The 16,750-nt window shown below is 36.6% G+C and overlaps 1 protein-coding gene across 11 annotated transcripts in view; it reads left to right on the top strand.

The window, feature by feature from the left end:
- The window catches only part of SENP7 (SUMO specific peptidase 7), a 170,799-nt gene that overhangs the window by 52,381 nt on the left and 101,668 nt on the right, over nt 1-16,750 (top strand). For all 11 annotated transcript variants that reach the window (XM_027561898.1, XM_027562138.1, XM_027561836.1 and 8 more), the window contains exon 5: nt 10,854-10,951. In XM_027561898.1, coding sequence (XP_027417699.1) covers nt 10,854-10,951 — 98 coding nt within the window. The remainder of the gene's footprint in view (nt 1-10,853; nt 10,952-16,750) is intronic.

The raw sequence follows: 16,750 nt of genomic DNA, 5'->3' as shown, positions 1-16,750 counted from the left end.
TTGTATTACATAATTGCAGGTTTTAATTTATTTCTGGCATATGTTGAAATATCATGCTTTTAGGTTAGGGTCATTTTTCAGTTTAAATCTAAGAATAGTGTATTGTGAATGGTTGTTTTTTTCATGGAATTTAAATCTCATTATTATATATTGTATTTTAAATTTATGATAATATTAAGCTTATTAAAGGAGAAGGAAATGGCAACCCACTCCAGTATTTTTGCCTGGAGAATACCATGCACAGAGGAGCTTCTGGAGGGTACAGTCCACTGGGTTGCAAAGAGTCAGACATGACTGAGCAACTAACGCTAACGCTAATAAAATCCCTTGCTTTTTTTGTTTTGTAAATTTAAAGAGGATATATTGTAAAAAGTGACACAGTTATTTTAAAAGACAGCCTAATTATAAATCTGCACCAATTTTATCACTTTTAAGTAATACTATAGAGTTCTCATAAGTAAGGCTTAAGATAGCACTTTATATGTTTTTTCTTTTCTTGACTGGCACTACTCATGGTCGGTGTTTTAAAAATGGAATTTTTTCTCAGATTTTCCAGTTCTCTGTTTGAGAATATACATATTGGTCTGCTAGTTTTATTGGTTTACATTTCTAACATAATGAAATACCACAGGTTGGTGGCTTAAACAACAGAAAGTTATTTTCTCAGGATCTGGAGGCTGGAAGTCCAAGGACAAGGTGCGGGCAGGGTTGTTTTCTCTAAGGCCTCTTTCCTTGGCTTACAGATGGCCACCTTCTTGCTGTGTTCTCATATGGCCTCTTTTCTGTGCACACACATCCCTGGAGTTTCTTCCTCTTCCTATAAGGACACTAGTCTTATAAATTATGTTCCCACCCTTTTGACCCCATTTAAACATAAACTCCCTGTGTAAAGGCCCTATCTTCACGTACATACATGTTAAAGGTTAGGACGTCAACATGCGAATTTTGAAGGGGACAGTTCAGCTCATAATGGTAGTATTTTAGGATAACAGACTTTAAGTCACCTTGAATATATGTATTTTTATGTTATAGACAGGAAAAATTAACCATTTATTAAAACTTGTTCTCAGAGGAAAGATTAGCTGTTAGTATTAGTTGCTTTAACATTATTTATTTATTTTTTTGTTTATTTTGACTGTGCTTCATGGCTTGTGGGATCTTGGTTCCCTGACCAGGAGTTGAACCCATTGAAAAGTACAGTTTTCTAGCCACTGGACCACCAAGAAATTCCCTAATGTTATTTAAAAATTTAGTTATTAAATAATAACATTTGTTTTTTATACAGGGTATAGACAAGGAAAATAATAAATGGGACTATTTCCTGAATGCAGTCACTACTGACAGTTTTTTTTTTTTTTTCCATTCCTTTCAAGAAGAAAAAAGCATGCTGCCCATGTATGACTGTATATTTTTTGATCATTGCTGAAGAGGGATCATGAAATACATTTTGTTCTGTGTTCTGCCATTTTTAGTTAGTAATATTTTAATATTTTTTTCTATTTTAACACATTTAGATGTACCTCTTTTACTTATTTTTTATTGGCTTTACAATACTCCCCAAATATACTATATCCGATAATTTAGTCACTTAGTGCACTGATGTTAGACAGTTTGGTTGTTTCTAGAGTTTTACTAATAGAAATAGTATTGCAGCAACCTTTATTTTTCATAAGCAGGGAACCATTTTTGAGTGGGATTACTAGGTGTAAGGAAGTTTGTATATTAAATTTTTATAAATACTGAAAAATTATCTTAGAAAATTTGTACCAATATGTATTGCCACCATGAGAGATCCCATATTTCTACCAATTTACTAGTTAGTACTGAATGTTATCATGTAGTGAAATTGTTGCTAACAGAAGAAAAAAATACATTATTTTAGGAATATTTTATCTATATTTGCATATTTTATTTTATGCTTTGGAATACTGGATGGAGTAAAAATATATCATTTTAAATACACACAGTCTAAGTAAATGGATATGATTTGAATTTGTTTTCCTAAGAAGTGTCTTACTAAATGCGTGTCTTCCTCTACCCTTGGGTCATATAATCTGTCTTTAGTTTTTGGCCTTCAAGAGGCAGACATGGATCACCAGAGAGCTCTTTAGATATTAGGTCTCTATGTTATACAATCTGCTCTCTTCTCTTCCTTAACTCCTCTTTGTTTCAGCAGGTTTCTTTTCCTTAGAAGTAACAACGTATTTTCTCTTGTTCTCTCTGACCCACTAAGTGAAACAGGACCTCCTCAGCCTCCTCAGAGACAAATTTTCTTTTCTTATGACTAGTTTCCTACACTAGTTGGATGTCTTCTTTAGGATAGTGATACTTAACTTCTGGGAAATCTACATCCTATTTGAGATTTGAAGTGGCAAATGTGTCAGCACTACCTTGGTCCCTTGTTGCTTTAGATGTAACAGTATTTGTTAAATGTGCTTCATAGTTTGTAGACTTTGAGGTGGTACCAAAATCTTGCTTCATGTTTTCTCCCACACATCACCGTAGCTTTCAATGAAAGAAAAAGGGATAAATGCCAGTTTCCATAATCTTTAGCAGAATTTTAACTTGTTTAATTGTGTGGTTTTTTTTTACTGAGATATATAAAACAGATCTTAGGTATATAATTGGATGAGCTTTGACTAATGTAACATATGCAGCCAATATCTCAGTGAAATAGAGCATTGTCATGAGCCTTGAAAGTTCAGTTTGCCCTTACCCTTGTATCTTTTCTTTGCCTGTTGTCTCTATTCCCACCCTGTTCTGGACAACCAATTTTTTAATTTCTATATTTGTAAGATACTTTTGCCTATTTTTTTCAGTGTATACTCTTTTGTGTTGCCTTCTTTTGCTTAGTAAAATGTTGTTGAAGCTCATTTTTGTTTTTTACCTATTAGTAGTTTGTTCCTTTTTATTGCTGAGCAATATTCTATTATATGAGTATAATGCAATTCATTTATCTAATTCTTCTGTTGGTGAACTTTGGGACTTTTAATTTGTTTTGCCCTGATGAACAATGGTGGTAAAATATTTTCATATTTTTTTTTATTAGAGTGTACTTGCTTTACAATGTTGTGTTAGTTTCTCCTGTACAGAAAAGTGAATCAGCTCTATGTGTACATTTGTTGTTCAGTCGCTAAGTCATTTTTTTTTTTATGTGACTTGAACAGGTGCTAAGTCACGTCCTACTTTTTTGCAACTCCATGAACTGTATATATAGCCCACTAGGCTCCTCTGTCCCTGGGATTTCCCAGGCAGAATACTGGAGGGGGTGGCCATTTCTTTCTCCAGGGGATCTTCCTGACCCAGGGATTGAACTCGAATCTCCTGCATTGGGAGGCAGATTCTTTACCACTGAGTCAGCAGGGAAGCCCGTATTTATACATACATCTCCTGTTTTTTGGATTTCCTTCCCATTTAGGTCACCATGGAACACTGAGTAGAGTTCTCTGTGGTCTACAGTTGTTTCTCATTAATTATCTAATTTATATATAGTAGTGAAAATATTTTCATATGTTGATAAGCTGTTGTGTATCTTCTTTTTTGTTATGTGTCCAAATATTTTGCCCCTTTAAATATATATTTTATATTTATTCTCAAATATATTTGACAGTGAATTTATATATAATTAAATTAATCCATTTTAAGTGATCTCTGAATTTTGACAAATGTATACATTTTTGCAACCACCAATGTAATAAAAGTGTATGTGTGTTTGTATTTATTTATCAGTTTTTTCATGATGTAAAGTTCTATGAGCCACAGGATCTTTATGGACTCATAGGACTGTCATCACAGTGAAGATACTGTATGGTTCCATCACTCCAAAAAATTCCCTGGTGCTATCCTCTTTGTAGATTCTTCTTATCCTCATCCATAATCTATGCTAACATTGTTTTCTCTCCTTGTACTTCTACATTTTCCAGAGTGTCACATGAGTGTAATCATGGAGCATGTAATGTTTTAATGTTTTGAGAGTGTTTTTTTCACTCAGTTTAGTGCCAGTGAGATTCATCCTTGTTGTTGATGAATAACAAACTATATCAATAGCTTGTTTCAGTTCAGTTCAGTTCAGTTCAGTTCATGTCCGACTCTTTGCAACCCCATGAATTGCAGCACGCCAGGCCTCCCTGTCTATCACCAACTCCCAGAGTTCACTCAAACTCATGTCCATTGAGTCGGTGATGCCATCCAGCCATCTCATCCTCTGTCGTCCCCTTCTCCCCCTGCCCCCAATCCCTCCCAGCATCAGGGTCTTTTCCAGTGAGTCAACTCTTTGCATGAGGTGGCCAGAGTATTGGAGTTTCAGCTTTAGCATCAGTCCTTACAATGAACACCCAGGACTGATCTCCTTTACAATGGACTGGCTGTATCTCCTTGCAGTCCAAGGGATTCTCAAGAGTCTTCACCACCACAGTTCAAAAGCATCAATTCTTCGGCGCTCAACTTTCTTCACAGTCCAACTCTCACATCCATACATGACCACTGGAAAAACCATAGCCTTGACTAGACAGACTTTTGTTGGCAAAGTAATGTCTCTGCTTTTTAATATGCTGTCTGCTGCTGCTGTTGCTGCTAAGTCGCTTCAGTCATGTCTGACTCTATGCGACCCCATAAACGGCAGCCCACCAGGCTCCCCTGTCCCTGGGATTCTCCAGGCAAGAACACTGGAGTGGCTTGCCATTTCCTTCTCCAATGCATGAAAGTGAAAAGTGCACGTGAAGTCGCTCAGTCGTGTCCGACCCTCAGTGACCCCATGGACTGCAGCCTACCAGGCTCCTCCACCCATGGGATTTTCCAGGCAAGAGTACTGGAGTGGTTGCCATTGCCTTCTCCGAATATGGTGTCTAGGTTGGTCATAACTTTCCTTCCAAGGAATAAGCGTCTTTTAATTTCATGGCTGCAGTCACCATCTGCAGTGATTTTGTTTATCCATTCCCAAATGAACCATTGAAGGACATAAGGGTTGTTTCCAGTTTTTGGCAATTAAGAACACAGGTTTTTTGTGAGCAGAAGTTTTAATCTCTCTAGGATAAATACCTTGAAGTGGGATTCCTGAGTCATGTGGTAAGTATATACCTAACTGCCAAACTGATTTCCAGAATACCATTTTACATTTCCACCAGTAATGTGTGGCAACTTCTGGTACCAGCACTTGCTACTGTCAGTTTACTTAATTTTTTTTAATTAACAGAGTTTATTTTTTAGAGTAGTCTTAGGTTTACCAAAAAATTGAAGGGATAGTACAAACAGTACTTGTGTACTTACACTACTCTCCCCTACCCTCACACATAGTTTCCTTATCATTAACATCTTGCATTAATGTGGTACATTTGGTGAGCCAAATATGATATATTTTTTGATATTGAGATATAATTACCATGTAACATTGTGTTAGTTTTAGGTATATAACATAATTTGGGAAGGAAATAGCAACCCACCCCAATATTCTTATCTAGGGAATTCCAGGGACAGAGGGGTCTGGTAGTCTACAGTCATAGAGTCACAAAAAGTCAGACATGACTGATCAAGTATCCACACATATTTGGTGAGCCAAATATGATATATTTTTTGATATTGAGATATAATTACCATGTAACATTGTGTTAGTTTTAGGTATATAACATAATTTGGGAAGGAAATAGCAACCCACCCCAATATTCTTATCTAGGGAATTCCAGCGACAGAGGGGTCTGGTAGTCTACCGTCATAGAGTCACAAAAAGTCAGACATGACTGATCAAGTATCCACAATTAAAAATACTTTTCAATTTTAATTAAAATTAAAAAAAATTTTTTTCATATACATACTTTATTTTAAGAAAAAATCTTGAAGAAAAGTTTGCTGTATGGCTTTCACAGCTGGTGAATTTAACTACATTTCTTTTTTCTTAGTTTATTTTTAATTGGAGGATAATTGCTTTACAACATTGTATTGGTTTCTGCCATACAACATCATGGATCAGCCATAAGTATGTATGTCCCTCCCCTCTTGAACCTCCCTCCTACCCCCAAGCCCATTCTACCCCTCTTGGTTGTTATAGAGTACTGGGTTGAGCATTCTGTGTTATGCAGCTTCTTCCCACCAGCTTTCTGTTTTACATATGGTAACGTATACCTTTCAATGTACTCTCTCAGTTCGACCACCCTCTCCTCACTCCTTTGTGTCTGGAAGTCCGTTTTCTATGTCTGCATCTCTATTCCTGCCTTGCAGGTAGGTTCATCAGTACCATTTTTCTCTATTCCTTACATATGTTAATATATGTACTTGTTTTGCTGACTTATTTCATTCTGTATAACAGGCTCTAGGTTCATTTATCTCAGTTCAACTGACTCAAATTTTGTTCCTTTTTATAGCTGAGTAATATTTCATTGTATGTATGTACCACAACTTGTGATTTATTTGTTTTTGGGATCAAGCCATTCTATCCAAGGGCTTCAGGAGAGCGTCAAAAATCTAGGAAGGGGCTTCCCTGTTGGTCTTGTGGTTAAGAATCCGGCTTGCAATGCAGGGAACACCAGTTTGATCCTTGGTCCAGGAAGATCCCGCATGGCTCAGGGCAGCGAAGCCCATGCGCCACAATCACTAAGCTCATGTGCAGCAGCTACTGAAGGCCACTCACCTAAAACCCAAGCTCCACAAGAGGATCCACCACAATGAAAAGCCCATGTACTGCAGCTAGAGAGTGGCCCCCCACTCTCTGCAAGTAGAGAAAGCCTGCATGCAGTAATGAAGACCTAGTGCAGCTGAAAAAAAAAAACAACCTAGGAGGACCATGAGATCTGACATTCTTTTCCTGGCTGGAATCTCCCCAGCTTCACTGTCGCTGAAAGCTGTAATGATTGATACATATTTAAATTGCAAAATTATTGCCACAGTAAATTTAGTTAACATTCATCACCATACATATTAATAGTTACAATTTTTTTTTCCCCATGATGATACTTTTAAGATCTACTCTGTTCAGTTCAATTCAGTTCAGTCACTCAGTCTTGTCCAACTCTTTGCTATACCCATGGACTGCAGCACACCAGGCTTCCCTGTCCATCACCAATTCCCAGAGCTTCCTCAAACTCATGTCCATTGAGTTGGTGATGCCATCCAACCATCTCATAACTCTTTTAGCAACTTTCAAATATACAGTACAGCTTTGTTCACTAAGTCAACATGCTGTACATTATATCCCCAGGACTTACTTATAACTGGAAATTTGTACTTTTTGACCATCTTCACCCATTTTCCCCAACTGTCAACCTCTGCATCTGGCAACCACAAATCTGTTCTCTGTACTGATGAGTTAAAAAAAAATTCTGCATCTAAGTGAGATCATACGGTATTTTTTCTCTGACTTATTTCACTTAATATAATGCCCTGAAAGTGCACCCATGCTATTGCAAATGGCAAGATTTCCTTCTTTTTTATGGTTGAATAATATTCCATGTGTCTGTGTGTTTATGTATATAACATGTTTTGTTTATCCATTCATCCACTGATGGACACTTAGATTGTTTACACCTCTTGGCTATTGTAAATAATTAATGCAGTGAACAAGGGTTGTCGATAATTTTTTCAGTTAGTGATTTGTTTCCTAAGGATAAATACTCAGAAGTTGAAGTGGAATTGCTAGATCATATGGTGATTTTTATAATTTTTTTTGAGGAACCTCTGTACTGTTTTCCATAGTGTCTCTGCCAATTTACATTCCTACCAGCAGTACACAAGAGTTTCCTTTTCTGCTTATCCTTGCCAACTCTTTATGTCTTGTCTTTTTGATAAGAGCCATTCTACCAGGTGTGAGGTGATGGCTCACTGTGGTTTTGATTTGCATTTCCTTGATGTTTAGTGATATTAAGCACCTTTTCACATACCTGTTGGCCATATGTGTGTCTCTTTTGGGAAAATGTCTGTTCAAATCCTCTGCTCATTGTAAAATTATATGTTTTTGCTATAGAATTGTATGAGTTCTTTGTATATTTTAGATATTAACCTCTTATCAGATATGTGTTTCACAGATAATTTTTCCAGTTCTATAGGTTACTTTTTCATGTTGTTGATGGTTTTCTTTCCTGTGCAGACATTTTTTTAGTTTGATGTAGTCTGTTTTCTATTTCTGTGTACAAGCTATTTTCTATCTTTATGTACTCTAGATACTTCGTATAACTAGAATCATAGAGTATTTGTCTTTTTGTTACTGGCTTATTTCACTTAGCCTAATGTCATCGCTTTGGGAAAAGCCCTCTTCCTCCTGTGTTTCTCCTTTATTCTCAGATTACTACCATTTTCACAACACTTCTCCCACCACGTGTGTGTGGGTTTTCCCCCACCAAACAGTCCTCTGGGACATGAGCTGGGAGTCCTGCAGTTTATCTCAATTCTGACACTACCTGGAGATAGTTTTAGATCCCACAGGTTATGGGCTCAGTCTCAACACTGCTTCCACTCCACTTCAGATGCCAGTCACAAGTCCAGGTTGTCATCTGTGCTTCTGACCAGCTGGATATACATCTGAGGTTCCCATGACTTCCTCCTCAGGTTGGATTAATTTATGCTAGAACAGTTTACAGAACTCAAGGAAACACATGTGTACATATTCCAGCTTATTAAAGGACATGATAAATAATATAGATGAGCAGCCAAATGAAGAGATGCATAGGGCAAGGTCTGGTGGGTCCCGAGTTGCAGGAGTTTCTTCTCTGTGGAGGCGGGATTGTCGCCTTCCTGGTATGTGGATGGGTTTCACCAGCCTGAAAGCTCTTCAAACCTCATACTGTTGGGATTGTAATGGAGACTTCCTCACATAGGCATGACCGATAATTAACTCTGTTTCCAGCTTCTCTCCCATCTCCAGGGAATGGGAGGCAAAGATGAGAATTCTAAGCTCATAATACTGACTTGGTCTTTCTGGTGACTAGCCCTTATCCAGAAGCTCACCTAGAGTCACTTCATTAGTACAAAAGACACTCCTGTCACCTAGGAAATTAACCAGGGTTTTAGAAGCCTTGTGACAAGAATTGGGGTTAAAACCAATATTATAGCAAAAGATGCTCTTATTACCAAGAAAATTATAAGGATTTTAGGAGTTCTGTGTCAGGAACTGTGGGCAGAGACCAATATGAGTATTTTTTATTATCTCACAGAGTTCATCCATGTTGTAATGTATATCAGAATTTCATTTTTTTTTAAGGGTAAGTAATATTTCCTTACTTACGTATATGCCACATTTTGTTATTATTGATATTATTATTGATGGGACACTTGAGTTTTTCCACCTTGTGGCTGTGGTGAACAGTGCTGCTTTGAACATGGATATATAGATACCTCTTTGAGGAAGACAGTATTTTTAAAAATTGAATTGTAGTTGATTTACATTGTTGTGTTAGTTTCAAGTGGACAGCAAAGTGATTCAGTTGTACAGATGTATACGTATTCTTTTTGATATTCTTTTCCATTATGGCTTGTTACAGGATATGAGTATATTCCCTGTGCTATACAGTAGGACTTTGTTGTTTATTTTATATGTAGTAGTTTGTACTGCTGATCCCAAACTCCTGCTTTTTCCCTCCTCTACCCCCTTTCTCCTTTAGTAACCATAAGTGTTTTCCATGTCCCTGAGTCTGTTTCTGTTCCATAAATAAGTTCATTTGTGTCATATTTTAGATTTCACATGTAAGTGATATCACAAAGTATTTGTCTTTCTCTTTCTGCCTTATTTCACCTAGTACGATAATCACTGGGTGCATCCATGTTGCTGCAGATGTTATTATTTCATTTTTTATGGCCAAGTAATGTTCCATTGTGTGTGTGTGTATGTGTGTGTGTGTGTATAAGAATCTGCCTACCAATGCAGGAGACGCAAGAGATGCAGTTTCCATCCTTGGGTTGCGAAAATCCCCTGGGAAGAAATGGCAACCTACTCTAGTATTCTTGCCTGGGAAATCCCATGGACAGATGAGCCTGGTGGGCTATAGTCCGTGGAGTTGCAAATAGTTGGACGTGACTGAGCACACACACACAACTCTTACCACATAAGGAAACTAATGTAAAGAGAAGATAAATAATTTTTTGTCTAGACTCACACTGTTGCATATTAACTAAATCAGTTTTAACTGTTGTTTCTAGTTAGATTAAATTTAAGCAGTGTTAATAAGATATCTGACTCTTTCATAAAGTTTCTCCATGTAACAGTTCATAGGGAATTAGTTGTAATCCCTTCTGCTGCTGCTAAGTCACTTCAGTCATGTCTGACTCTGTGCAACCCCATAGACGGCAGCCCAACAGGCTCCCCCATCCCTGGGATTCTCCAGGCAAGAACACTGCCATTTCCTTCTCCAATGCATGAAAGTGAAAAGTGAAAGTGAAGTCGCTCAGTCGTGTCCGACTCTTAGCGACCCCATGGACTGCAGCCTACCAGACTCTTCCATCCATGGGATTTTCCAGGCAAGAGTACTGGAGTGGGGTGCCATTGCCTTCTCCGTGTAATCCCTTCTAGTTGTTTATAAATGCAGTTACTTCAGAGTTGCAGATTCTATTTAATTTGACATGTAATTATTTTTATATTTCCTTAAACACATTTACCATCTTTTGGTTATGTAAGCTTTTGAATTTTAAAATGTCAATTTCCTGACTAAAGTTACCTTTATATTTTTAAATGTCTTTCTTCTATTATTTAGTGGGCTTTTGTTTCTCCACCAGCAAAAGATGCCAGGTTTTTTTGTAGATTGCATTTTTACCCCTCTGTGAACCTTTATGAGTTTGGCTGTTTATCTTTAATTTCTAAATAAAAAGAAAATTTAAGTGCCTTATAATTGTTGTGTTCTCTATTATTGAATTACAAATTCCATTTTTTTTTTCCTTAGTGGAAAAGGAGCCTAAGAAATAAGGTCCTCTCTCTAGACCATAAAAGTAAAAAAGGTGTACGTGGTCATCCTGTCACTTCTAAGATATCACCAGAAAGGTAAGATACATGTATGTGTGTGACACAGGATGGTCTTTAAGCTATGTAGAGTGTGACCATGAATGATTCATTTAACCTTTTTGGGTCTCAGTTACCACAACTTCTAAAATACAGTGATTGACTTCAGTGGCCTTTATGGTTGCATCTAAGCTCTGACTTTCTGTGATTCTGTCATCTTAACTCCTTGTTTGTGTGTTTGGAACATCTGGCAAGATTTATCTAATAAAGCAAGGGTTATATATAAACTCCTTAAAATGCTGGGTTCATCATTTGTGGTCTGTAGTGAAAAAAACTGCTCCAGTTAGCAACTGCAGTCCTATAGTCATAGTATTAATGAGTAATGGATATGCTGAAATTAGATAGCTGTGGGATTCAAATTACAATTTTTACTAGAAGGAATTCAGAGCTAAATTTTTAGTATTAGATAACAGTAAATGCTTAAAAAGTTGTTATTTTGCAAAAGAGTATATTTTTTAAGAACAGTAAATGAATAAAAAATGATGGTAACAAAGTAAAAATTAAAATTATTGGGAGTTGGCACAAGTTAGATGACTAATTGGAATTCTTGAACTTATATCAGAGCTCTTTGTAAGCTATTTAGTCTGAATTCTCACCTTTCAAGTGAACTGCCCTCAGTAAATAAATGTATCAGGGACTCTCTGTCCTTACCAATATTTGCTTTCCCTCGCTCCTTCCCTTCCTTCCTTCCTTTTTTTCTATAGTTGTCCTAGTGGGTATGAAATGATGTTTCATTGTGGTCTTAATAAATGTTTCCTAATGACATCGAGTGTCTTTTTACGTGCCTGTTGGTCATTTGTATATCTGTGGAGAAATGTTTGTTTAGATCCTTTTCCTGTTTAAAAATTGTGTTATCTTTTTATTGTTGAGTTTAAGAGGTGTTTTTTTTTTTTTCATCTTCTGGAGACAAGTCCTTATTAGATATATGGCTTGCAAGTATTTTCTGTCACTCAGCTTTTCACTTTATTGATGGTGTCCTTTGAAGCACAAAAGTTTTTTTCACTTTGATGAAATCCCATTTATCTATTTTTCTTGTGTTTCTGTGCTTTTGTTGTCATATCTAAGAAACTGTTGCTTAATCTGAGGTCATGGTGATTTACTCTTGGGTTTTCTTCTGAGAATTTTTATAGTTCTAGCTCTTAGATTTAGGTCTTTTATCGATTTTGATTTAATTTTAGGTATGGCATGAGATAGGCATCCAAATTTATATCTTGGTTTGTGAATATGCAGTTTTCCCAGCAATAGTTGCTGAAGAGGTACCAGTTTTTCTTGGCTACCTTTGTTGAAAATCAGTTAACGTTAATATATGGGTTTATTTCTGGATTTGAGATTCTAGTCCATTGATCTATATGTCTGTTTTTACCTCAGTACCACTGTGTACTGCACACTGTATTGTAACTTTGTGGTAAGTTTTGAAATCGGAAAATGTGAGTCTTCCAACTTTATAGTAGTTTCAAGATTTAAAACAATTTTTTAAAAAAACCTTTTTTTGGCTTTACCACGTGACATGTGGGATCTTGGTTCCCTGACCAGGGATCAAACCTATGCTCCCTGCAGAGGACGTATGAAGACTTAACCATTGCCAGTGAAGTCCCTTTTCAAAATTGTTTTGGTTGTTCTGGGCTTTTTGCATTTTTAGCTGAATTTTATTTTTTTTAAATATTTATTTATTTTATTTTGGGGCTGTGATGGGTCTTTGTTGCTGTGATGCGTCTTTGGGCTATCTCTAGTTGTGGAAAGTGGGACTACTCTTCATTGCTGTGCATGGATTTCTCATCGCAGTGGCTTCTCTTGTTGTAGAGCACAGGCTCTAGACACATGGGCTCAATAGTTGCAGCTTGTGGGCTCTAGAGCCCTGGCTCAGAAGTTGTGATGCCTAGGCTTAGCTGCTCCTCGGCATGTGGGATCTTCCCAGACCAGGGATCAAACCAATGTCCTTTGCATCGCAAGATGGATTCTTAACCACTGGACCACCAGGGGAGGAGCTAAGGAGCTGAATTTTACAATCAAGTTGTCATTTTTAGCAAAACAGCCAACAATTTTGATGGAGGACATGTTGAAAATCTGCAGACCAACTTGGAAAGTATTGCCATCTTAACAAATTAAGTCTTGTGGTTCATGAATATATTTTTCCATCTATTTAGATCTTATTCAATTTCTTTCAACAATATTTTATAACTTTCAGTGTGTCTTGGACATTTATTGTTGAACTTATTCCCAAGTATTTTCTTCTTTTGATGCTCTTATGAATGGAAATGTTTTCTTAAATTTATTTTCAGATGTTTCATTACTAGTGTATAGAAATCCCATTGATTTATATATATTAGCCCAGATTTATATACTGTGACCCTGTTTGTCTTAGTAGTTCTAGAAGTTTTTAGTAGATTGCTTGGGATATATATACAAGATCATGTCACTTGCAGATAAATTTGACTTTACTTCTTCCTTTTCAGCTGTAGGCCTTTAATTTTTTCCCCCTTGCCTGACTGTCCTAGTTAGAATATACAACGTATAATGGAAGAGTCAGACACGACTGAGCAACTGAACTGAATGGAAGTGGTGAGAGTAGAAATTTTTGCTTTGTTCCCAGTCTCAGAGGGAAATCGTTTAGTATTTCACCATTAAGTATGATGTTAGCTATAGGTTTTTTATAGATTCCCTGCTATGGTTTAAATGTCTGTATATTCCAGCAATCCGTATACTGATATCCTAATACCCAATGTGATGATATTTGGAGGTGGGGTCTTTGAGGGAGTGCTTCAGATATGAGGGTAGAGCCCTCATGAATGGGATTAGTGCTCTTTTTATAAAAGAGACTTCTCAGAGTTTCCTGGTGCCCTCTACCACATGAGGACACTTTGAGGAGTCTGCAGTCTACAGCCCAGAGGAGGGCTTTCACCCGAGAGCTGACCGTGTTGACTGGCACCCTAATCTTGGACTTCACAGCCTCCAGAACTGTGAGAAATAAATGTTTGCTATTTGTAAGCTGCTGAGTCTGTGATGTATTGTTGTAGCTTAAATAGACTCAGACATGCCCTTTTTTGTGTTGAGGAAGTTCCTTTGTGTTCTTAATTTGTTGGAGGCTTTTTGTGATGAATGTGTGTTGATTTTGTCAAATGTTTTTCCTGCATTTATATCATATAATTTGTATCCTTTATTAATATAATATATTACATAAATTGATTTTTAGATCTTAAACCAACTTTCTATTCCTGGGATAAATCCCACTTTATCTTGATTTATGATCCCATTTATTTGTTACTGGTTTCAGTTTGCTAGGATTTTTATTGAGGATATCTATGTATGTATTCAGAAGGGAAAATAATCTGCTGTTTTCTAATGTTGTCTCTGTCTGGCCTTGGAGTGAGACTAATAATGGCCTTTAAGATGAGCTGAAAAGTATTCTGTCTTACTTTGTTTTCCAGAAGAGTTTCTGAAGGATTGTGATTAATTCTTAAGTGTTTGATAAAATTCATCAGTGAAGCCATTTGGTTATTGGTGGTGAATGTGCTTGCATGCATATGTGTGTGTATCTGTGAAGCTTTCAAATTACACAAATACAGATTTTTGCTTGTTATAAGTCTTTTGAAATTTTCTACTTTTTAAAAATGAGTCAGTTTTGGCAGCTTCTGTTTTTCTAGGAATTTGTGTATTTTAAGTTATCTAATTTGTTGGCATACATTTGTTCATAGTATTCTATCACTGTTTAAAATTTCTGCAATATTGCTGGTGATGACTGTTCTTTCATTCCTGATTTTAATAATTTGAGTGTTTTTTGTTTTTTGGTTCAGTCTACCTGGATAATTGTAGATTTTCTTGATCTTTTCGAAGTACCAAGTTTTGGTCTTATCAGTTTTCTCTGCAGGTTTTCTATATTTAATTTCATTTATTTCCACTATAATCTTATTTTCTTCTTGATTTGGACATAGTTTGTGCTTTTTTTTATAATTTCTTAAGATATATAGTTAGGTTATTGATTTGAGATCTATCTGTCTTCTTTTCTAATATAGGTGTTTAGTTTTAAATTTTATTCTGAGCACTCTATTAGGTGCACCTCATAAATTTTGGTGTTTTGTGATTTTCTTTTTTTAAGCAAAAGTATTTTCTAGTTTCTGGTATGATTAATTCACTTGCTTTGAAAGTGTGTATTGTTTAATTTCTATGTATTTTTAAATTTCAAAGATATTCTTTTATTGATATAATTGACATATAACATTATATTAGTTTCAGGTATGCAACATAATGATTCTACACTTGTATATATTGTGAGGTGATCACCACAATAAGTATAGTTGACGTCTATCACTGACAGTCACAATTTTTTTGTGATGACAAGTTTTAAGTTTTATATTTTAGCAGCTTTCAAATATACATTATAGTATTATTAACCATAGTCACAATGCTGTACATTACATTCTGATGACTTTTCTGTTGTTGTTAATTGAATTCCATTGTGATCTGAGAATGTTTTATATGATTTCACTTCCTGTAAATCTACTGAGGTTTGTTTGTGGCCTGGCATATGGTCTTTCTTGGAGAATGTTCCATGTGTTTGAGAAGAATGTGCATTTTGTTTCTATTTATTAGAGTGCCTCTAGATGCCTTTTAGATTGAGTTGGTTGATAGTGTTATTCAAGCCTCTGTGAATTTTTTTGTCCCATTGTTCTATCAAGACAGGGGTTTTAAATGTTGAGCTATTATTATTGAATTGTTAATTTCTCCTTTCTGTTAGTTTTTGCTTAATGAGTTTGTCGTCTTATTATTATATATGTATTTTATAGTCGGGCTTCCCAGGTGGCACTAGTGGTAAAGAACCTACTTGCAAATGCAGGAGACAGGAGACATAGGTTTGATCCCTGGGTGAGGAACATCCCCTGGAGGAGGGCATGGCAACCCACTCCAGTTTTCTGGCCTGGAGAATCCCTGTGGACAGAGAAGCCTGGTGGGCTGCAGTCCTTAGGGTTGCAAAGAGTCGGACACCACTAGAGTGACTGAGCACGCACGCATGTTTATAGTCAGTGTATCCCACTGATGAATTAACCCTTTTGTCAATGAATTAGTCCTCATTGTTTCTACACACACTTGATGTTATTTTTTTCTTTAAAGTTTATTTTGTCTAATACTGGTATAGCCACTCTACCTGTCATAAGGTTGCTGTTTGCATGGTATACTTTTTCCATCATGTTACTTTGAACCTATTTATTTCTTTGAGTCCAAAGTGTGTCTCTATTCGAGGCATACAGTTGGATCTTATCTTAGTCTTTTTCGACTACCGTAACAAAATACTATAAGAGTAGGTGGCTTATAAACAAAAACATTTATTTCTCATGATTCTGGAGCCTGAGAAGCCCAGGATCATAGTACCTCCAGATTCAGTATCTGATGAAGGCTTCCTGGTTCACGGATGGACATCTTTTTGCTGTGTCCTCAAAGAGTGGAAGGAGCCTTCTCTTGAACTTTTTTTTTATGAGCACTAATCCCATATATGAGGGCTTTATCCTCATGCTCCTCCCAAAGTCCCCACCTCCTAATACCATCACTTTTGGGGGTTAGAATTTAAAAATATGAATTTTGAGTGGGGACATACATTCAGAGTGCTTCCTAGGTGGAGCTACTGGTAAAGAACCAGCCTGCCGATGCAGAAGACGTTAAGAGACTCGGGTTTGATCCCTGGGGCGGGAAAGTCCCCTGGAGAAGGGCATGACAACCCACTCCAGTATTCTGGCCTGGAGAATCCCATGGACAAAGGAGCCTGGTGGGCTACAGTCCATAAGGTTGCAC

The sequence above is a fragment of the Bos indicus x Bos taurus genome, chromosome 1 (genome assembly GCF_003369695.1).
Source record: "Bos indicus x Bos taurus breed Angus x Brahman F1 hybrid chromosome 1, Bos_hybrid_MaternalHap_v2.0, whole genome shotgun sequence".
NCBI classification, from domain to species: Eukaryota; Metazoa; Chordata; class Mammalia; order Artiodactyla; family Bovidae; genus Bos; species Bos indicus x Bos taurus.
This window is presented reverse-complemented; position numbering and strand designations above follow the sequence as displayed.